The 24,029-nt window shown below is 38.3% G+C and overlaps 1 protein-coding gene across 3 annotated transcripts; it reads left to right on the forward strand.

Annotated features, from left to right (window-relative positions):
- Nucleotides 1-5: 5 nt before the first annotated feature.
- On the forward strand, nt 6-23,916 carry GABPA (GA binding protein transcription factor subunit alpha). 3 transcript variants are annotated; one of them, XM_056503438.1, is made up of 10 exons: nt 6-197; nt 3,936-4,036; nt 6,312-6,456; nt 7,344-7,428; nt 9,355-9,600; nt 12,978-13,172; nt 13,940-13,996; nt 15,036-15,176; nt 16,470-16,662; nt 21,188-23,916. In XM_056503438.1, the coding sequence occupies exons 2-10, from the start codon at nt 3,960-3,962 to the stop codon at nt 21,414-21,416; spliced, it is 1,368 nt and encodes a 455-aa protein (XP_056359413.1). In that variant the 5' UTR covers nt 6-197; nt 3,936-3,959; the 3' UTR covers nt 21,417-23,916. The 3 variants fall into 3 exon arrangements, with proteins under 3 accessions (XP_056359413.1, XP_056359396.1, XP_056359404.1); XM_056503421.1 differs by lacking the exon at nt 6-197 and adding an exon at nt 414-650; XM_056503429.1 differs by lacking the exon at nt 6-197 and adding an exon at nt 664-942.
- The last annotated feature ends 113 nt before the right edge of the window (nt 23,917-24,029 follow it).

Genomic DNA, 24,029 nt, shown 5'->3' on the forward strand with positions numbered 1-24,029 from the left:
GAGCCGTAGTTCGTGCGGGGGCGCGGCGGTGTCGCGCGCTTTCCCCGCGCTGGGCCTGCGCGCCGCCCCGAGCCTGGCGCAGCCCGCTCCCGGACCCGCTCCCGGAGCCGGTCTGGGCCCGGAGCCGGGGCACCTCCCCGCGGACGGACGGAGGGACGTGCCGGTGCGGCGGACGGACGGACGGACAGTGGCGGCGGGTGAGCGCGGCCCGGCCCGTGTTTTGTTTCCGTTTCTCCCCCGGCGGCTCCGCGGTCCTATTTCCGTTTCGGGTTCAAACAACGACGCGGAGGCGCCGCGGGAAGCGGGGCCCACGGGAAGGTGGCGGGGAAGGGCCCTCGGGTTCGGGGATCCCGTGCTCCCGCCGCGGGGCTCCCGAGGCCTCCCCGGCGTGGCGAAACTTAAAAACCCAGTTTTGGGTGAACGCGTGACGGGATGTGGCGTGTCGCGGCTCTCCCCTTGCCGTGCTGAGAGCCCCTCGAGTGATGTGTGCATTCTGGGCCCCTCTTTCCGGGACGGACATGGAGCGAGTCGAGAGCAAGGCAGCGAGATGGGGAAGGGGCTGGAGCACAGTGATGAGGAGCGGGGGGATCATCCCGGGAAAAGGAGACCCTTTGCTCTCCTTACAGTTCCCAGACAGGGAATTGCAGGAGGTGGGGATCAGGCTCTGCTCCTCCACAAACCAATAATCGGAGTCTTAAGCTGTGCCAGAGGAGCTTTAGGTTTGACACTAAGAGGAATTACTTCTCTGAAAGGGTAGTTAGACATTGGAACAGGCAGCCCAGGGAGGTGGTGCTATCACCATCCCTGCAGATGTTAAAAGAGACACTGGATGTGGCACTTAGGGCCATTATCTAGTTGAAGTGGTGTTTATTCATGATGATCTCTTTTCCAGCCTAATCGATCCCATGATCTTGCATAGTTTACTTCCTAATGTTTGGCCAGGTACATGTTGCTCCCAGTTTCACTTTATTTTCTCACTTCAGGCTGTTAATTGGGAAGATAATCACATCAAATCTAGTGTGATTTTCCTCCACCCTGCTAGTTCTCCACTATCTCCATCATGAAACTGAACTGACTCATGAGTTGTAAAAGCTGATCTGTAAAGGACAGGCTATCTGCTTTGTTATCTGCTTTGTGTTGGCATTTATAATTTGAGTAATATGGATGGAGAGGAACCATGTGCTGCACACACCAGAGCTTCTCTGGGGCACACATAACTCCAGTGACGGGGCTCCAATATCAGCTGATTATGTGTATGAGCTCCAGAACTGGACCTCATTTCACAATTACCTGGTGAGATAGCAAACATAATTCTGTTCAGAGAGTTTGTGCCCATTTCACAGTGGGCTCATTCGTTGCTTAACTCCTTGTGTTCTGGGGAAAAGACAGGTTTTAAACACAACAAAGGGACTGCTGTCCTTACTGTAAAAGATACTGGAGTAGCACTGAGCTGTCACACAAAGGAAAAAGGCTCTGTTGATAGGTGCCTTCTTGTATGTTAGTGGAGGTCAGATTTCTTCTTGGCTAACAGGTAAGTCTTCGGGCTTGTTAGGTTAAAGGAAAAAGTAGAAAAGCAGAAATCAGCAGGCTGAACCTTCCAGGAATCAACCACAGTTTTTATGCTCCTTTGAACAAATGCTGCTGTTGCAGTGTTCCTGCCACGAGCCCTCCAGGCAAGCCAGTCTCTTTGAGCCTTCTTGTCTCCCAGTAGCCTTCAGGGAAGGGTCAGGCAGCTCAGTCCCATCTGAACCTATGTTCACTTTCAAACTGCATCATCCTGTAGGAACAAACTGCTAGACTTCATGTGAAATGTTTATATCATAAGAAGTCTCTTTATGCTAGTGTGGGGAAGACTGAATAGATTTCCCCTTTAGGCTTCTATGAACTTTAATGAGTTTATGGGTTTAAATTATGTTGTTATTCTTTATACCCATCTCCCTTCTTTGTGTCTGTGCTCAGCAGAACCCTCTTTCTTCCTCTTTGTGCACCTGCTCTTTGTGCCTGGGTTCCTCTTTCCTGCCCCTTCTGAAATCCCAAAATATAGCAAAGCCTGAGAGATTCAGCCATGAATTGCTTTTGAAGAGGCAATGAACAGTTACTAGTCCAGCTGTCAGTTTGGAGTCCAATCCACAGGGGCTTCTAAGTGCTTTACCTCATTTCATACTGTTACTATGGGCCATAATGTATTCTCACTCTGCATCACTCTGCATTTTTTAATATTTTCTTCCAGAAATCTATCAGGATGGTGAGTTCTTTCTGTGAGTTTGCACTGTTTTCTCAGTGAATAACATATTCATATGTCAAAGAACAGAAATCCCAGCCTCACCCCTTTGTGACCTTACTGGTAAATTCCATCACAAAAAATAAGACAATTTACCTTTGTTTTGTGTTTTTAATCTGATTGCTAATACAGAAAAGAATTCACCCCTTTTTATCATACCAGTTTGCTTCTTTGGGAGTTTTCAGTAAGAGACATTGCTCAAATCTTGGTTTTGAAATATTTTTTAACAGTCTGAGAGATCACCTGTAACATGCAGGTGTCAGTATATTCAACTATTTAAACCTGTCTGCATTCTTCAGAAGTTATGTTTCAGTCTATCCCATTTATCATGAGAATAATGTGCAAGATTAAGTGATAAAGGAATTGGAGTCCTGGGGCCCTGTTCAGTGGGGATTTTCACAGAGCCAGATTTGTGAATGGGGTCTGGGTTTGTTTCTAGTGGTGAGATATTGGTAAAGTGATTTTTTACTTCCTAACCTTGGTAGCTTCTTACAGAACAAACCATGTGCAGCACTTGATTTATTCACAACTGATCTTACAAAATAGTTTTGAAGGAGATGATGAGTAGTTAGAATTTCTTTAGACAGTTTATATAGCAGCTGTAAAACATAGTTGGTTCCTATTACTTCTGAGAAGTTTTAAAGATTAATACATATACTTATTATGTTGTCTTCAGTAGATACTCAATCTAACATTTGGATTTGGGATAAAGTAGTACCTGGGAAAGGATGAGATGATTCCAGAATGGAAATCTTGGTGACCTCTTCTGTTTTGGATATTTAAATAGTACTCATTTTTTGCTTTTTCTCCAGTGTTTTTTTTTTTCCCCTCTATACTTCTACTTCCTGCTTCTTTAACTGTGAGTTCATGATGTGATTTATTGTAAACTGTTAATATAATTGGGCCTGGTTTGTATCATATGCATTTCATATATGGTATACGTCCTGGTAAGTGAAAAACGGTAATACCAGACAAACAATGTCTTTACAGACCAAATGCTGTATTTCCCACTTATGTTCCCAACAGTGTTCTACAGGGCATGAAAATCTGCAGTGTTAGTCAGAATCTCATCACAGAATAGCTTTTCCTTTCATTACTAGCATCCTGCTTTAGTTTGGGACTTCACAAGATAGGTTTATTATGTTCCTGTCATCCACTGTTCACCTGTGGGAGGTGCGAAGATGGAGTAGTCAACAAACACTTTGTGGTTGACTTTATTTACCTATGAAGAAATAATGGATCTTCTCCCTAACTGCCTCATGCAGTATTTCATGTAAAATGCTGCTTAAATTTATAAGCCTCTTTCAGCCATGCTAGGAAGGTAGTTTGAATTTTCAGATGTGCTTTGCTGTAGGTGGCCTGTAGCAGCAACAACAAAAAATCCATAAATTTGGGTGCCTCCCAGAGAATCAGGCTTTGGGTGCCGTGCAAATGTATTAATAGTCCCATGTTTGCTTCTAGAGCATTTGTTTGAGGACAGGTATAGCAATATATTTTGTGAAATCTATATTAGCTTTTGGATTTATTTTTAGTTGAATTCTTGGCTTTAAAAAGCGATTCTGGTGTTTGATTTAAAAAGTGTGTGATAGGACATAAAACATTGTCTAGTCTTGTTGGTCTGTGACTTACACAAAAAATTATTTTCTGTTCATAGCTCTGTTCTTAAGACATTGCAGCCATGACTAAGAGAGAGGCAGAGGAGTTGATAGAAATTGAAATTGATGGAACTGAGAAACAGGAATGCACTGAAGAAAGGTAAGTACAGTCGTTGCTTCTTGGGATCCTTAGGCAGCAATTAATTAGCTAATTAGTTTTCCTGTTTCTTATCTAATTAAATGGCAGTTTCCCAGAAGTTAAAATGTAGCCACTATAGGAAATCAGTATAGTGCTGTCATGTTCCTCAGCCTTAGTCATCTAAATCCCAAACTGCTACGTTATCAGAACTTTACTTTTCCTATTTTCATGTCTGTAGTAGTATGTCTGTGTGTGTGCTGCAAACCTTTTAGCTTCAGTGAATCCTTCTGTAATTGAGATAGATCTTTCTGTATCTCCAGTCTTTTGCTTTATTGTTCTACAGGATTTATAAAGGATGATTTGTTTCTAACAGAGCAGAAATGATGCTCAGTATCAACTATGCTGTTGTTAAGGCCATTGAAACCGTACATACTGGGGTAGGATACCCTCTGATTTAATTACCTCAACCTGGGTTTTTAGTTTCTTATTTTCACTACTTTGTTTGGAAGCTCAGAGCATCAGTTAATGTGTAGGATAGTGTTGTAATCTGGTCTAAGCACAGAAGAGCAAAGAAAATTAATTATCTGTGTATAAAACAGATCAAACCCCAAAACTTGATTAAAACCAAGTGAGGTTGGATGTTGATACAAAAAAAAAAAAAAAAAAAATATATATATATATATATATTTTATTTAATGCTAGAAGAGTAAAGAGAAGGAAAGAAAACAAAGAAATAGAAAAAGAGGTAGGGGTGGGGTCAGGGAAAGTGACCAGTATTGAGTAGAGGCATATCACCCTTCCAAGGGTCCCAGTGGCATCTTGTTGCTTCACTCCATCTGGTCTTCTTGGTGGTGAGGTTCCCTGCTGAAAGTACAGAATCCCATGGATTAAAATGTATTTGGCAGGTGGGAACACACAGGTACCTCCCTGGGGGGGGCAGTTAGACACTGTCCCTTGTAAGACCGTGGGTCTGTTACATCATGTGGTATCACTGCAGTGCTCTGGTGCAAGGTCTGGGGACCCCTTTTGGGGGGCCTTTGGTGAGCCATGACACCCCCTCTGTTGTCCCTCACACAGATGTGGCCTTGCAGGGGTGGGAGGCCCCACAGCTGGGCCAGTCTGCCCAGTGGAGGATGGGTGTTCACTGCATCAGAGGCTGTGCCACACACCCAAAACCTCTCCTCCTTCCCCTGTTTGGTGCAGGGATCTGTAAAAGCCTGGCAGCAGAAACACCTGAGGCTGTGGCTTCCACCCCAAAGGTGCTCTGCTTAATCCTCTTGTGAATGTATTCTTTTCCCCTAGTCCAGACTTGGGTCACTTTATCTCATCTCTGTTAACTTGCAGTCAAGGGCCTCAGTCAGGAGGCCCATTCAGGGTGCAATGGTCTTGCATGCACCTCTTGTTTCCCACTTTTGCTATAACAGGCAAAAGTCCTTCATAAAGATGTTTAAGCCATAAACCATAACATTTCAGTCTCTTGACAGGTAGAAAGAACTGAGGCTGGTTAAGTTAACCACTCTTTAAGAACCTGTTCTGGAGAACTGATTCAAAACCACTTACTGGTTTCTTACATTCTAAGTTCCTGGTGTATTTTTACCACTTACAGACTAAATCTGTGTACATTCTGGTTTCCTTCTGTCTAAATGAAGAGTGCCCAACTGTGTAAGGTCATAGTTACAGCATGAGTCCCAAAACAATGACATTTCCTAATGCCTGTGCCAATATTGTTGTAGTGCAGGACAACCATGTCATGTTCCTTCAAGGCTCCGTATTGCTGTACTTCCTTCTGGTTGTCCCTTTTATGTGTTAAGCTTGTTATTCTTGTGATGACTGGTGAAAAGACATGGAAAGTTGCTGTGTATGAATGTGAGCATTTTTTTCCTTCTGTTTTTCCTGTCTGTTAAGTTTCTGTGTTTGCTTTTAACTTGAATATCTTTTAAAAACAGTCCAGGCAAAGCAAATGAAATGAGTTTACGTGCAAGTTAACAATATATTCTAACCATGGGTAACTCTCTTGAAGAAGATGATATGAATCTTGGAATTTACCTGAGCTCTTTAGTGGTGACAGGGTGAAAGAAGAGTTACACAACTGTAAAGTGATTGAGAACGCAATTTAGTAGTTGGCTCTCTACTCAAACTAATACTGCATGATATTATGATCTCAGAGTCAGTATTACTTTTTATCTAGTTTATTTCTAACTTTTCTTAAGCTTTCCTATACCTGCTCTATTAACATGTAGGTAGTGATTTATATTAATTAGTAATTAATATTAATTATATTAATTTACTATTTAAGCATTGTAGAGCAAACCTACACCACTGCAGAATTTGTGAGTCAGGCTATTGACATCAGTGAGCCCATTGGAAATCTTAAGAAGTTGCTGGAACCCAGACTGCAGTGTTCCTTGGATGCACATGAAATTTGTCTGCAAGATATCCAGGTAAATTGAAATGTAATGAAAGATTTAACTTTGTAATGGAGAAGTGTTTTACATACTTTTTCCCTTTTTGCCATTGTCTGTGGAATTCATGCTTCATGTGAAATATTAACTGCAATTAAGAGTTTAATTTCATGTCAGGTTCATTATCATTAGACCATTTAATATATACACACTAGTTCAGTGTGAATACAATCAAAATACTCTTAGAGTTCCTGATGTGAGGTTAAGAAACCACCTTGGAAGTGAAAAAAGAATGAGGGTGATGACCATACTACTTTGTCTTGAGGTAGCCCACATCATTTGTTGCTGCTGGAACTTCCATAAGCCTTCCATAAGTCTTGTTTTGAAATGAGAAGGTTTCTTTGTTACTGAAGTATAGAGGTAGGAAAGCATTACTCAAGAAATCCCCCGTTTTTACAGGCATTGCCACTTTATACAGCATAAGTGTTTTGCATTTCATTTAGCTACATGTTTTATTTCAAGTTGCAATCAGACATCTGTGGCTTTTCCAGAAACAACAGGAAAATATTGTTATAAAGATAAGAATTTTTGTGAAAGTGTTAAAAATTCAGAGAAGGAGCTGTAGGTAGTTTTCAGGTAGTGAAGGTACCTCTCCATATTGCATTGCTTCTTTTAGGCCAAAAAATGTTCCTATAGGCAAAAATATCTTAAACAGAACAGAGTGGCAAGTTTCAAATACAATAACATTTTTTCTGTCATGTACTATGTCTACACAGTACTAAAAATATTTGCACACTTCTTCAGAAAATTTTCCACCTGCACCAAATGTTTCTATACTTTAAAGGAGAATAAGCTTATTTTAACTATGAGACTAATACACATTTTTAATTTTTTAATTTTTTAATTATCAATTTTAATTTATCAAGCTGGACCCAGACCGAAGCCTTTTTGATCAAGGAGTAAAAACAGATGGAACAGTGCAACTCAGTGTACAAGTAATATCTAGGCAAGGTAAGCAGTTACATTTGTTGTACAGACAAACTAATATTGTAGGAATACTTGTGAGCAAACCTAATCTCCTATTCCTAGCTGTAAAATTGAGAAAATCAATGAATGGTCACAGAGCTTCAGAATGTCTTTTTCATGGTGTACTATAGTTTTAAGTAGTAAAAATAAAATAAATGTTGAGGATTAATGCTATTGGAAATGTGTACATACTTGCATACTGTGTAAGCCTTCTGTCATACCCTAAAATCTCTCTACAAATCCATTTCCCACATTTCAGTAAGTTAGATGGCAGACTGTTAATTCACATTTTTGCTTACAAGGTGTTTCCTCTACAGAGACTCATTCCTTTGATCTCTCTGTTTGTATTGTGGATAAAGCACAAAGTTCTTTTGACATGTAGTTTTATGATACACAGTGAATTATTTTGTTCAGCCATAATGAACTGTACCTCTCTAGAAGCTTTTTTCTTTACTTTCTTTTTTGAAGATCAAAAATAGAATCTTAACCCTTGGTGGCTTCCCTTACCCATTTTTGTATAATTTTGAAAGAAGTTTGTGTGCATGTTAATTTTTCATGGCCTAGATAAAACACTCTCCTAAGTAAGGTATTTGTTTCCTTTTTCTTCATGTTTGCTTCTTCATCTAATCAACCTCTTACTGGTTGTCAACATCTATTTTCACGTCCTTGATTTCACATTGCTGAGTTTTGTACTCTAGGGTCTTTGTGAAGTTTGTTCTCTTCCTAATATTTTTTTCAAGCTGAATGCCTTTTAAAATCTAGAGGAATACTTGTCTGAAAAAGACTTTTTTTTTCCTTACTTGTAATACAGGTACATACTTCATCTCTTTTCCCTGACAAACTAAAACTGGATTGTGGATTTAGTGTTTAAGGTTGTTACCTGCAGAACCATCTCATACTGGGGTTTAATACAGATTAGAAAGAAAGGATGCAAAGTAATATCTTTACAGTACAAGATACTGAAGTTACTCTGGCCATATGATGTTCTGTGAATCCTACTTTCATCAGCCAAACCATGGTCAGGGTTTTCCAAGTCATAATAAAACAGAATTGCAAAGATTCTTTTTTAATGTGAAAATATGTTCGATAAAAATCTCTTAAAATAAGTGTAGTTGTTTGCATTATAATGAAAATTATATGTCACAAAAATAGAAATAATTGTGAAAAATCTTGTGTGCAATGTCAGGAAATGGGTGAGGCAAAACACCTTGGAGGACAACAGAGAATGTGATGATACAAAGCATTAGTGAATGTGTTCTTTCTTGCTACAGGATAGATACAGAGATATCCTGTTAGCTCTGTGATCTAATATCTGAAATTACAGACAAAACAAAAACATGAATAACTGATGAAGCCTGAAATGTGAAGAATTTTCTAGGTTTCTTTTTAACTTGCTGTTTAACACATTGCCTGCTGCAGAGTACGGAAAGAAAATGTTAACTGCTTTGTGTAGAGCCCAGAGATGTCAGGGAAATATTATAAAGGCTGGGAGTAGTGTCTTATGGTTGGAGTAAAGCTGGATACTTGTTCTGGATCCTTTTGGAAGTTGCTTTTTCTATTTGCTTTGGAGTTTTCTATTTGTTGTATTTCTTACAGGCCAAAATACTTGTGCTTTATGCTCACATGCTGAACATTCTGTTCGAGGTCTGTGAAACAGATCACTTAAATAGAACAGGAAGCTGTAATACTGGGGAAAGAAGTAGGGACAGCTTTGTTACTCACCTTACTAAAGTATATGCTCTATGATAGAGTATGTCATTCCAGTTTAGGACACTTGCAGAAGTTTAATGACCCTTTTGTGTTCTGCTTCTTTCCTGTGTTTGCTAACCCCACTAATCAGAAAGCTTTAAAACAATGTTTTTGTCATATTTGCTTTAATGTCTTTAAGTTTTGTGTTGTTTCCATGCTTAGGGATAGAGCCCAAGTTGAACATCCTGGAAATTGTGAAGCCTGTGGAGACCGTGGAGGTTGTGATCGATCCAGATGCTCATCATGCAGAGGCTGAAGCTCACCTTGTTGAGGAAGCTCAAGTGATCACCTTGGATGGAACAAAACACATTGCAACAATTTCAGATGAAACATCTGAGCAAGTGACGCGATGGGCTGCAGCGCTGGAGGGCTACCGCAAGGAGCAGGAGCGCCTTGGGATACCTTATGGTGAGAGTGCACAGCTGTGGTGTGTTCAGCTGGGGCAGTGCATAAGGGAATTGTGGAATCATGGAATGGCTTGGGTTGAAAGGGGCCTTAAAGATCATCTGGTTCCAATTCCCTGCCATTGGCAGGGTCAGCTTCCACTAGACTAGGTTGCTCCAAGCGCTGTCCAGCTTGGCCTCGAACACATCCAGGGATGGGGCAGCCACAGCTTCTCTGAGCCAGGGCCTCCTCACCTTCACAGGGAAAAATTTTTTCCTAGTACCTGATCTAAAAACCAAGGAGAAGTGAAAAGACTGCTCATAATAGTTTCATTAAATGAGTGGTGTCGTGCCATAATTACCCTGTCAATGCAGTTTTAGAAAGCATTTTTCTTCCTGCCCTCTTTAAAAACGTGTATGTTAGTGATAAAGCTCTTCAGGTGTGTGTGGAATTGAATAGGCTCAGTATTGGGGCATTGCCTCTAAAGTTGCTGAAACAAATTGTTCATGAACTGGAGGATGCTGAGTATTCTGTTAAATCAGATATTGTATGAGAAGCTGTACTGGATTTCGTCCTACTGGAGGATTCAGAACTCAAAATAAATATTCTTCTAGATCATCATCTTTTTTTGAGATAGTGTTGTTACTTTGCAGGTTGCTCTTTTAATGTTAGCTTAAAAAACCATCTCTGAATGTCTGTTTAAGATTGAACTGGAACTGTGGGATGTAGACCTATATCATGTTTGGGAGATTACCCAGCTGAATTGTTTCTTATGACTGGCAGAAATGTGCTGTCAAGGCATATTTAGAAAGCTGTTCTATATGAGCAGACCTATAAAACTGGAATATATTTGGCAAGGGGGATGTTTGGAAGGATGTCTTTGCAGACATGTAGCTTTCCAATATTTTGAGCCTATTTTTGATAACTAAAGCAAAGGCTTTTTCATGATTTTTTAATTTTCTTATTGGTAAGCACTTCAAAAATAGTTTCCTCATGTTACGTCTGTTGTTAATCAGGGATTTGATGTGGAATGTTTGAAAAAAAAAGTGAGGGATTATCAAAAGCAGACTAATACTTTTCATCATGCTCTCACATTAGTATTAGAAAAAAATTATTTAAACCAATGTTGTTATGTTGAGTAATGTTTTTAATAAACTTTAATAATGTTGATGCTTTAAGAAAACCCCATAACCCACAACTGTGGCTTTAAAAGTTCAATGATTTTGGGGGCATAGGACTGCAGATTTTTCAGGAAAATTGTGTTAGTTCATTATGACAGAGATCAGAGATCTGTGGGTTACGAATAACAGTGTTCTCTTGATATCAAAAAAATGTGCTAAATTACACTCCTAGAAAGAATAACATTTTAAATGTTTTCTTAATAGACATTACAGGAACTTGAGCTGAAGTAAGGTGCCCCTAGATTCTACATTATAATCCTAAATTATTTCTTGAATCTTTTAAGAGGACAGGATGTGTTGATGTTAAGAGCCAAGGCAAGTCAATAAATAATCATCCAGGAAAGTAGTGTTTGTTGTCTTCATCCTTACAGGTTTCTCTGCTTTGCTGCAAAGGGAAAATTAACTTTTAGTAGGTCTTTAAAATGTTGTGGCTTTCTCTTTATGCTATGTTTTGGGTGGGTTTTATTAGAGATGATAAATGTTTTTCCATTAAAAGTATTTCTGCCATTGGAATCCAAATATTTGGTACCTAGAAGGAAGGAAATATTAATTGTTATGAGAAATAAATACAGAAAACAGAAAGGCAGAAAGCTTGGAAACCACAGAAGTGGTTAGAGAAAGTAATGATTTTTGTTTCCTTGCAGATTGTGTTCTGTCAATGAGAATGAATTAGCAGCTTTTTGATGAAAGTTCACTGCTGCTGATGTTTGGTAGATCAACCCCCTTGTGGTGTGTCTTTTGCCACAGGTTACATCGCATTGATTTAGGTAGCATTTGAGAAAGATGATACCATGTAGCTGTCCTTTGTTAACCAAAATTAAATTTGTAGCTCCTAGATAAATGCTTATAGAATTAGGATACTTTGCTTTCTCTAATTCTTAATTTTATTACTTAATTTTTACTTTTTATTTATTTTAAATCTTAAAAAATTGTCAAGGTGACATCTGCTTGGCATATCAGAATTTAAAAATACATAATCACTCTGCTCCAGTGAAAAGTAGATGCCTTTACTTTAGTTTCTAGTTCTTACCTGTTGACATATTTTAATATATTGTGTACAACATTAGCATCCCAAAACTTGATGCTCTGGCTGAAAAAGTCATGCAGAAGCAATCACTTTCCTCCAGCTGGCCAATGCTCAGCTAGGCTCTATGCAAGGGACACTTCAGAAAAAGCTGGTCCTCGGTTTTATTCCCTGTGGTGTGGAATGTCCCTTTAGTCAGTTGGGGTCAGTTGTCCCTCCTCAGTTTGCACCCCCTGCCTGCTCACTGGGATGCCTGAATGTGAAACAGAGAACTCCTTGCATTGGAGTCCAGTAATCTGACCAGGTTCTTTTAGATATTCCATGTGTGGAGGTTTTAATATTGAGTGTCAAGTTTACTTGAAAATCACTGATAATGCATGAGATTTCTGGTTGAGTAGATTAATACAAGGTACATTAAAACCCAGCACAAAGGTGAGATAGATGAATACAGCAATTGCACAATCCCAACAGGATTCCTGGTACAGGTGTCTATAATATACTCACCATCACAAGGTTAGGTGTCCTTAATGGCCAGGAAGAAGAACATGGGTTGCAGCCAACTCAAGCCCATTGTTCTCTTCAAAATTCTCTTGCTAGTTTTGTGCTTTATGTTCTCTGTGTAGTGCTGGACCACATCTTCATGACCTCTGCAAGCATTGCTCAGGAGTAGACAAAACATCCCAGTCTATTATTAACAGTGATTTTGGTCACCAGCCTAAAGTACAACACAGCAGGGGCTTCTGGGAGGAAAATTAATCCATCCCAGACCTATCAAGTGGTGGTTTGTGTCACCACAAACTGAGATGATGTGAATTAGTTTAGTATTTTGTCATAATCACAAACTGATCAACATTTTTGAAGAGGAGTATCCTTCTGTGAGAGAGAACTCTTTTTTTTGAAGCTAAAGACCTGTGGAAGAAGAAACTTCATTTTTTGTGTTTGAAATATGTCAGGCATAGTTTTGATGTGAAAACTTTCTTTAAAGAAAATCGTTCTTTCACCCTTTCCATCACCCCACCAACCCACACCATTCCATCACCATTTTAAGTGCAGTCACCAACTTTCCAGGCAGATTTGGTCTCGGTAACTCTGCTTGTTGATGTTGTGCTTTTACTCTTATGGAAGTTATTAAATAATCAAAGAGGAACCTTGCAGTGTATGATGGGGTGATTTGAAGTGTGATCCATCTTTTCCAGACCCAGTTCAGTGGTCGACAGACCAGGTTCTCCACTGGGTGGTGTGGGTGATGAAGGAGTTCAGCATGACTGACATTGACCTCAATGCACTCAGCATTCCTGGGCGGGACCTCTGCAACCTCAGCCAAGAGGATTTCTTCCAGCGTGTCCCACGGGGAGAAATCCTCTGGAGCCACCTGGAGCTGCTTCGAAAGTGTATGACAGTTTGGTTGTTTTGGTTTTTTTGGACTTTTTTCTTGAACTATGAAATCAGTTATGAGCAGTCATTTTTCCTTTACTCAGTGTTGGGGGTAAAAATGAGGATATGAGTACAAGATAAGAGGAGATGTTACAATATCTGCTGCCATAAAACATTGTCTGCATGCTAAACACTGCAGGTCTTTTATCAAACCTCATAACTGGTAGGAGGTAGTGAATGGTTATTCCAGCTTTGTTTTTTATAAAGCTTCATAGTTTGTGCATCTACTGAATTTGTTAGTTCTATAATTAAATATTGGTTGTGAGTTTATTAAATGTACATTTTTATGTCATATTGAAGTGCAGATTATTAAGCACAGGAGGTGAATCCTTAGATGGTACATAATACAGCTGCTGAGTGATGCATTGCATGTGCATAATGCAGTAACATATGTGTGCATTTCAGATGTGCCATGCTTGGATGTAACCTGCCAGACTAAACTATTTCTATCTTCATTTACATATTATTGCTGAAGGGTTTGGGGGATGGTGAATGCATAATAAGGTAGTGGAAATTTGCCATTGTACACCCTTCTAAAAATTGAATGACAGATGTTAAAATGTATCCTTTTGTAAGACCATGAGCTGTACATGTCTCTTGCAGACTGATACCAATTTTTTATTTCTTTTCCTCTATGAAATAGGAAAGTTTTTGATCTTCAGGTGATGTATTATTTGTGGGTTAAATATAAAGCTGCTGGGTTTTTTTCCAATGTTTTTTGTAGATGTGTTGGCTAGCCAAGAACACTCTGGAGAAATAGCAACTGTTACAATTGATCAGCGTAAGTACTTCTGTCAGCATTAATTCACATAATTCACAGTTTGCAGGTTAGCAGTGTACTGTGGTTCAGCACTTTGATAGTACAACATCTAGAAAATCACTTGAGAGCGTATTTTTCCTTGGGAAAGGGAGGAGGATATAATTTAAATTTCAAAACATAACTTAGAGTTTCTCTATATTTTGTTACTGACTGAAAAGTAGTGTTTGACCTGAGCTATGGAAGTTTATAACTTCCATTTTGGATGGTAGATTTTCCACTTTCTTGAAATAAGCTGTCTAGGATACGTATTTGAGGGTTTTAGTTGTTTCAGGGCTCTAGGTTATATATTGCATTAATGAATGGATCTATTTAAATATTAATTTCAAATAAATAACTGTTTCCAAAAACTGAAAGGTTCTGTGGAAGAGATTACTTGCTTAGAAACCAATATTAGAAATAATGCATTAAAGTAACTTTCCAGTTATTTGAAGTTCATTCTTTCAGCTAAGCAGTGTCATCAATTATTTAAATGAATCCATTTTCAGAAGACTTATAAGCATCTTGTATTTTAAATAGACAGACTGTTTATTACATCCTGTGGTTTTGTCTTGTTGAAGCCAGCTTGAGTGGGTCATCAGCATCTTCCTACACCATTGCAATAGAAGGTGTTTGCAGTTTGAGTATCAGGCATGAAGGTTGTGCAGTGACTGTGGAGAAAAGGGCATTAGGGCAGATCATGTGGGAACAGCATGAAAATGAAAACAAGGGCTTGAGAGAGTTTGGGATCTGTTTGTGGAAACATGTAATGCACATGATAATAAACTAAAGCTGGTGTTTATCTGTAATGTGACACTTCTGCATTGAGTCTAAAACTACAATTTTCATGTAAGAGGTAAAAAGGTCTTTATATTTAGCATTATGACTTAATGCAGTGTGCCTTTTTAGCAAAGGAAAAAACCTAGCTTCTAGATGTTATGATAATATGGGTAATAAATAAAATATGCCTGTTTCTGTGCCAGCAATTTATAATTGATGTTCTGCAACATTCTCTGCTCTACAGCTGTGCAGATTATACCAGCGTCTGTACAGCCTGCTACCCCAACCACCATCAAAGTGATAAACAGCAGTGCAAAGGCAGCTAAAGTACAGAGAGCTCCAAGGATCTCTGGGGAAGATAGGAGCTCCCCTGGGAACAGAACAGGTATTGCCTCCATTGTTTTTACATGCTGATGCACTGAACACTGACCCAGTAATTTGAATTACAGTTTGGTGAAACACGTCTTTGTAGTGTGAGGTTTGCAGGAGTCTGTGTGGTGTGAAGGGAGCCATAGGTACAAAAATCTGTGGTAAGCACAGGCAGCCCTGGCAGGTTGGTCAGCTCACTCAAGCACCATGTCAGCATGATGCTGCAATTTTTCCATCCTGCAGTAAATAAAATGCATAAATTTCCCCATCACTTAACAGTCTGTCCTCTCAAACCATCACACAGCATTTATTCAAGCTTTGAACTTCCTTCTAGTTGCAGAAAGGGAAGAAAATAAGCTCCGTGTTGTAAAATGTAGCCTTAGCTGCTACTTGCACTGTCTGTTGCATTCCTCTGTTTTTCCCCAATCTGGTGACTTCAAAATTGATAGTTTCATATTTCTTGTTTAGTTAAATGAATGAATGTCTGGAAAACTGTGCACTAAATTTGCAGTTTTATTTTGGAATTACTGCTATTTGTACATACTCTTCAATTATTAACTCCTTTATTTTTTCTTGCTGTCGTTTTTGTTCTGCTTCTCTTTAATGTTGTGAATTTTTCTGTTAAATCCTTCCTTTTCTTCCTCCTTGAGTTTTTATTTGTTTTAAACTCTATAAAGGCCTCTGATGATGTCCTTCAGAATTTTAAGGCCAAATTGGCTGACATTAGTGAGGAATACTCTGTTTCTCTCTTTAGTCATCAGATCTGCTCTCTGTGTCTCACTGAGAATTTAGGAATTTATCTGTGGGTCCTTGAGTTAGAAAGAAATCTTAGTGATTGGATGTGAAAGATGCTACATTGGTATAAGCTGAAGCTTTTGTGTTTCTCATATTTCATGTTGAAAATTTGAGACCAAATTTTTTTTTAAAAAACAGCTTGTATTACACATATGTGTATGTGTGAAGAGGAATAAGCAGCTCTTGCTATGTCTGCTCTGTTTTAAAGATAGATATGCATTTCAATTATTAAATTGGGGGGTTGGGTTTTTTTAAGTTCTAGGGGGAAGATTTATGTGAAATCTTGATAATTTTTTTTGCTGTATTCATCTTTTTTAAATCAAAATGGATACTGATGACTTTGCAGGGAAATGTTTGCAAAAGAATCATTAGAAGGGATTGATTAAATGGAAGTTTTCCTTCCATCATATAGTCTATGCTGGTCTGCTTTAATGTGTTGGTTGCAAGTTTTTAGCCATGAGTGGAACATAAAAAGGACAAGTTGATGTGCATCTTGTTATTCCTGTTTTAACAGGGAACAATGGCCAGATCCAGCTGTGGCAGTTTTTATTGGAACTTCTCACTGACAAAGATGCTCGGGACTGTATTTCTTGGGTTGGTGATGAAGGAGAGTTCAAATTGAATCAGCCTGAACTGGTTGCACAGAAATGGGGACAGCGCAAGAACAAGCCCACGATGAACTATGAGAAGCTTAGTCGGGCTTTGAGGTAAGGAACCTGAGAACTCATGGGTTTGATTTGCTTTCATTTGGCTACCTCATTTTTAATTCACATAATGCAAAACTTGCAGCTTTTTTGGTAAAGGCAAAACCAAATCTTCTGAAGCTGGTCCTTGGCAATGAGATCCTGCTAGTCTTAGGGGGGAAGTTTTTGCTGGGCTTTTTGCCTTTGTTTTGGTTTTGTTTTATTTTTTCATTTTTAAAGAAGCAAGTAGAATAACTTTTTGAAAGTAGATTTTCTTTAATTTGGGTCACTCACTTCAGAAATACACCTCTTTTTTTATTTATCTTCAATGTTATGGTTTTAGTAGCATGTCAAACAATATTGATTATTGGTGAAAGATACCAAATTATGTGAATTATTAACTTATTTTTATGTTCTACTGTCTTGTTCTTGTTATGGAATAAAGCAGATACTCCTCTGTAATTGTTAGTGGTTTTCTGTATGTAAGAACCTTTTCTAGCTTCAAATATTCATTGTTTCATTTCATTGTTCTCATTGTGTGGATCTTAAATTGAAAAATACAATTGACAGCTATGTTTCAACAGTCCCAATTCTAACATCACAGTGATCTGAAGAAATGGAAGTGTTTCAGTGTCTTCATTTCATTGTGATTTTGTAGTTTGACATTGATAAAAGGGACTTGTGTTATTGATTCACTTTGAGGTACTTGAGGAGGGGGAAGAATGCAAGTACCTGAATTTTAGACTACTTTTCCCTGATCATTTTAGTCTCTGGAACCATTTGAAAATTCATCCATGTTCTTTGAAATTGTTAAGAGTGAACTTCTGATTTCTTATTCTGATATTGTTAAATATATTTCTCTTGATTTGTTTTCAAGAAAGATGTTTTTTGCCTAATCCTGCAAATTATTCAAGCAGAAATTCATTTTGTATGAGTGAAGTTGCATTTGGCTTGTAGTCTGTGTTTTACTTACTAGTATTTTTGCTTTTGGATACATTTTGTTAGCTTGGTTGGTTGTTGTTTTTTAAATAAACCCCTCTAACATTGTATAAAAATATCAACTTCTATTTGAAAATACCTCTGTAAGAAATGATGGTAAATTATCATATTCTGGCTTTCTTTACCCTTTTAGGGAGAATATAATTAATATTTGACAGGCATGAGATACACAGCTAAACTACACTCTTTTGTTTGTCTTAGAACTTCTTTAGGCACAGTATTGTGGGTGCCAGAATTATTTTATGTGTTTGACAGACAAGTGAAAAAATTAATGAAAAAAATATTAAGAATGATATTAGGTATTGAAAGATGCAACTTCTAAGAGTTCCTGAGCCTCAGGTCACTAAAAGCAAGGAAGAACATTGGTAGATGCTTACTCTCATACTTTTCCTTAAGTGTTAGGTTTCAGTGTGTTGGAGTCTGTTCCTGTTCTAGATGGATCTTTAGTGTAGCCTTATATGTTCTTGCATTATTGATATATTCATTAGAATGTTAATTCTTTTCATGGAATCACAGACTCTTTTGGATTGGAGGGGCTGCAGGAGTCTTCTGGTCAAATCTCCTGTCCAAAACTGGACCTTTCCAGTACAGCTCTTCCCCAGCCTGTATTGTTCCAGTACCATTCCCATGTTTCCAACCCATGTATTTCTGAGTCTGTGTACTAAAGTCATATGTGAAAACCTTCTGATAGGTAAAAATTATGTAAACTATGCTGATGTTTTCAGGTTTTGTCAGCACCTCCACAGAAGATTCCAAAGGCAGCTGAAGAACTTTGGAATAATGTTCTTACCAGTGTGATATGAAACCCAATTTTCATAAATCACTATTAAAAGTTTTTGCATTTATATTTTATTCTCAGAATTGCAGAAATCACATTCCTCAGAGCGGTGTCATTTTGGCAGCTACATCAATATTGGCATGTTTTCTAACACTTTAATGTCTGAAGGGATATTTGATGCCTCTTGCTACTCCTGTGATAAACACTGTTGCCAAGCTAAAGTTAAATAAATGGTTATGTGTTTTGTTTACTAATGTGTTGAAATCACTGTGTCAATTACTGATTAATACAGGAAATTATGTTGGTATTATTGAGAAATATGCAGCCTCTTCTGCCCAGCTGTAGGAAAAGCAGGCATATAGAAACTAGGGTAGAGGGGCAGACAGGGAAGAGCAGCTTTTTTTTGTTATACATATCTTGGTAAATGTTCTAAAAATCCAGGTCTGTTTAGTTATCCCATAGGGAGATGAGACTTGAAAAATAATTCATCTCCTGTATTCTTCTGAAAAGAAAGTTTCTGTGTGTCTAGTAATGTTCTGCTAACTTTGAGAACTTGCATGGGTATTTAATTTTATTTATTTTTAGTTTTCTATACTTTTGAGTAGGTAAATGTTGTAATTAGAAATGCAATCAGCGTAATATTGAAAATACCCTTTTTCCACATTGACTGATTTTAATGAGTGCTTGAGTTGAGAATGAGATGTGGGGTATCTGGGATGTTTTGGGCCTTCATCTAAACATGATCTAATTTCTTGTGGTCCTTTTACTTTCTGATCATATCAGTAATGTGGACTAAATAATTCAAAGTATATTCCATTTTTTAGAACATTTTGCTGTAGCTTTTTTTGAGACAGGAATGATTATATGGGATAGTGATAAGCACTATAAGTGATGAGCACTGCCATTTGACATATGCCATGGCCACATATTACAGACTTTGTTTTTCTGTGTGTGCTTCATATTTCCCCAAGTGAGCAGAGCTCAGTTTCTCTGATATAGATGTCCTCTAATATTCAACACAAGAGTCTGCCTGGTGTTCCCACAGACTATTTCACACAGAGGGGACACACCAGGTTATTGCTCATCCTTCCCCATTTCTGCCCAGTACTACAAGATCTGCTTCAAAGCCAAACAGAAATTATCATCCCATCCTCGTGGTTACAGAGTTCATTCAACCCACTGTGACTAAACCTTGGTTAGAGGCTGAATGTGCTGGACACCATTCCACAGCAGTTCCTTCAGCTGGTGCTTTGGAGGACAGGACTGGCATGGAGAATTGTTGGGAAGCTGTAGTAGCAGCCAAGAATAAGTATAGAGTTGCACAGAAGGAAATAGAGGAGTTGAGGGAGGCAGGTGGTACTTCAAGGGGTAGAGTGAGAAGAAGGATTAATCTTTTCTATAATTGTATGTCATAAACTCATGAGAGCTTTAGCAAACAAACCACACTGTCTTTACCCCCAGAGCAATAATAAGCTACTCTGACACTTCCTGTACTCCATGACAGACCTCTGTGGCTTCTTGCATGATCTCAGTAGCCAACATTATTTTCTACACAGCCTGTTTGTCATCTCTGCTGCTTAGGTCCTGACCCTCAAAAGTAAGAAATTAAAAGGCTTTTTTTTCCAGAACTTGAGATGTCTGAAAAATTTGCTTGGATTCTTAGTTACTTACCTCTTTTCCCCTAGAGCTGGGAGTCAGAAGTTTGTCTTTTAATTGACTTAATTTTGCTAGTGAACAAGAATCAGCTTTGCTTTATCAACATGTCACAGGATTGAGTTTTAGACAGTCATCTGTGTTCATTTGTTCTATATTTGGGTGATGCTTTTGAGGAAATTACATCGTGTGAGTTGTGTTAGTAAAGTTTTTATTATTTTTCAAATTTTTCACAGGCTTGTCAAGCTCATCAAATCCAAGTTACATCCCAGTCACTTAAGTTTCCTTAATGAGAAATGTGATGCACATTCCAGTGAAGCTTGTAGTGAGAGAAGAAAAGAAACAAAACTACAAAATTCTAATTTCTGTTTTATTGGTGTGACCTAAACTGTCTCTGGAGTGGGGGGGTTCATGTAGACCTTGTTATCTCACTGTATTTCTGCCCAGTCTGATAATTCTTTTGTCACACAATATAAAAGATATTTAGAATTAAAGAACTCACTTTTAGTTGTAAATAAAGGCAAAGATGTAGTTTTGACATCATATGAATTATAACAAAAAACCCTAAAAGAACAACAAAAAAACCAAACCAAAACAAAAAAACTAAACCGACAAAACCCCAAAAATCCAACTTTATAGTTTTATTTCCATCTTTGAAAACAGTATGGAGAAAATAGCTGCTTTCATATCATAGAATTGCTTGGTAATTTTCAGCCTGTTTCCAGCATTAATTTTTTTCTTCAGAAAAGCAAAGCAAAGGACAATAATAAGGGGGAAGACAATATTTTCTTATCAAGGCAAAGCAATATATTTAAGACGCCTTCCCTGCCAAGCTGTTTTTAAACTGCTGTAGGACTTGTTCCTGAACTGATGCTTCCAGTGGCCTGTAAAATAAGTACTGTATTTTGTTTCTCCTTAATATAGCAAGGTACAGAGACAATTTTCAACATTTCTCTTTTCTCATAGAAGAAGATGCCTAAACAATATCTTGATATATGAAATTGAGAATCTCAATGAGAAAAAGAAGAATATTTTAGCCTCTGGTGGCTTAAGTATATAATGGATGCATATGAAAATTACAGATGCTAAAATTCTCTGTTGCTGATTTCTGTTTTGCAGGTATTACTATGATGGAGACATGATCTGCAAGGTGCAAGGCAAGAGGTTTGTGTACAAATTTGTGTGTGATTTGAAGACTCTGATAGGGTACAGCGCAGCAGAGCTGAACCGCTTGGTCACGGAGTGCGAGCAGAAGAAACTGGCCAAGATGCAGCTCCACGGCATTGCACAGCCAGTTACAGCAGTGGCATTGGCCACAGCATCCCTGCAAGCAGAGAAAGATAATTAAGCACTGGGACCTGTAAGTGGGAGCCTGAGGCCTTTCCTCTATATCCAGAGCAGTTGGTGCTCTTACCTTTATCAGAATTGGAAACTTCTTTTGTTTCTTGACCGTACATTGTAGAGCGTGAGTTTCTATAAAGGACTCAGACTCACATAAATTTGGATCTTTTAACAGCATATATTTTAATGTAAGTAAAGGGATCACCCCAACTTCTGCAGCTAGTGAGAGGTGGAGACACTCAGCACTGTGACCACGGTTGTGCAAAGTAATTTCTGCAACACTTTTAACAAAAATGAAGTCCCTGTAGTCCCCAGGCTGATCAGTTGTGTGAATGCAGCCTTTTCCAGTCTTTTGTTCTCTGCTGAACTACCAAATGGCATTTGATGCTTTCAAAGTTTACAATATATTCGTTATTCTGTTAATCAAGTGGAGCTGAAAGATGTTAAATGTTACAAAGCATCAAGTTCTTAAAGTTGCTTCTGTGTTTAAAAGCAAAGGAAACTTAAGACTAAACTTAACTGGAGATCAGTGCTGAAGAAGGAGATCCAGGTTTAGATATGGCTTAGGTGAAAAGCCAATTATGAGAATTTCATTGTAATATACACATAATACACATAAACGAGGGCAAGTACCTGTTTTGAAATACGTACTTGGTGTTAGCCATTTCACAGAAAGCAAAGGTGAACTTCTTCCCCCACTGCCATCCCCCATCAAGTAATTAAAAGACTTGAAAAAACAGCCCTCACCCAAAGAGTAGATTGTTTTGGTGGGGAGTATTAATGCTGTGTTCTGCAAGGTGCATGGTAGTCAACCTTAGTACCCGAAGACTTAAGTTAATCACAGTCAGTAGTCCCTGGTTAGGAAGAGAAAGCAAATTGGAAATAGTTTGACAGAGAACTCAAGTTCAATTTCCCAATCATTGTACAGTCTAATGTATATTAACTACAAAGAGGTAATTTTTATTTAAAATTAAATTCTCTTTGAACTTCAAGTAATATTTTTGAGGTTTCTTAAGCCAAATGCATGCTCTAGAGCTGGGTGCAATTTGAAGTCTGGATGATGAGTCAGAAATAGTTGGGATGTATTCTGAATTTGAGCTACTCAGTGCTTCTTGCAAACTTATACATGCAGTAAAAAGTAGGCTTCAAGTTTTGAGTTTCCATACTGGTGCCTGTTAGACTCCTTTTGATGTCTGAGAACAGTATGATTTGGGGGTTGCTTTTGTCTTTGTGTTAATAAACAGAGGCACCAACTTTTCATAAATTAACACCCCCTCCCCCCCCGGTAACACTTAACAATTACGAGGGAAGACCTTTAATTCTGCTAGGGATTGAGCTGCTCTGAAACCTTAAATCCAAAGTCCTTCAACAGTGAAGTTCTGAACATAAAGTGTGTTTGTGCTGAGCAGTGAGAGCACTGGGCTGCTGCTCTTGAGCTGAGCAGGATGGTTACACTTGTAGGCAGAAGGCAGAGAATACAAAGACTTGTGTGTACCCTAAAGATGTGTTGAGGACAAGGCTTTTTGTAGGTGGATGCTCATCTGCAGATAGCTTTTGCTTGACTAGAAGTCTTGCATATAGTTCTAACTTGTTTTTTCATCATTGACATGATTATAAAATCAAAGGTTTTTTGCTGGATGTTTGTTTTTGTAACTTTTATTGTTGCTTTCATCCTTGAGTTCTTACAGCACTCCATCTGCTGAGCATGCTGATGTAATTTTGCTTTTAAAAATAATTGTAAGCCCTAAGCAAAAAATGTAAATATATCTGTCACAAAAGGTCAACATCACCCCTTTTCTTGCTGTTACAGTTGATGTCACTGGTTGGCAAGTGTTGGAGGTGGCTTGTGCAGGAGATGCAGGTTTGCTTACCAAGAATTATGTGAAGTTGGTATTTGAGGGCAGCAGCTCTGCATGTAACAACATTTCGTGACTAAACACAAGTCCAGTACAAGTCACTAGTTCTAGTTAGCAGAGTTCTTGAGGGGCCTTTTTAGTTAAAATACAGGATAAAAAAAAAGAAGCTTAAAATGCCAGCTTGCTAAATCAAACTGGACTGTGGGTAAACACAGAGCAAAATTGAGAAGTGGTATCAATGCTTCATTCCCCTGTCTCTTCTTGTTACATGGTAAGTCCCACGAGGGAAACTTCTGCTCCCACCTTTTGTGATTATATCCTGTTGTTGCTTTGCAGCCTTTCAGTAGGAGTAATGGTCCTTGGGGTTCTTTGTTTTGGCTCCATCTGCTTTTCCACCGTGTTCTAATTAGTAAAGAAAGAAGCTTTCAAGCAGTATGAAATTGCTATCACGCTCTCTGTAGTTGAGGGAGAGATCTGTGACTAACTTGATGTCTTCAATAAAACAAAAGATGTAGAATATATTGTCAAAGGATTTTCTGTTGCTGCCAGAATGAAAACATAGAATATTCCCAATTTTTGTAAAACAGAAGGGGTTTTGCATACTTTTTACTCTTTAAATAAAGACACTTATACTCTGCTAATAATTACGTATTTCTTTTGTGGTTTGCTTTTTTTTTTTTGTAATTTTACATGAAACAATTATTTTCTATTTTTACTCTGATAAAGTATTTGTGCATAAAATGTCAATATAGTAAAATAAAAAT

The sequence above is a fragment of the Oenanthe melanoleuca genome, chromosome 1 (assembly GCF_029582105.1).
Source record: "Oenanthe melanoleuca isolate GR-GAL-2019-014 chromosome 1, OMel1.0, whole genome shotgun sequence".
Lineage (NCBI taxonomy): Eukaryota > Metazoa > Chordata > Aves > Passeriformes > Muscicapidae > Oenanthe > Oenanthe melanoleuca.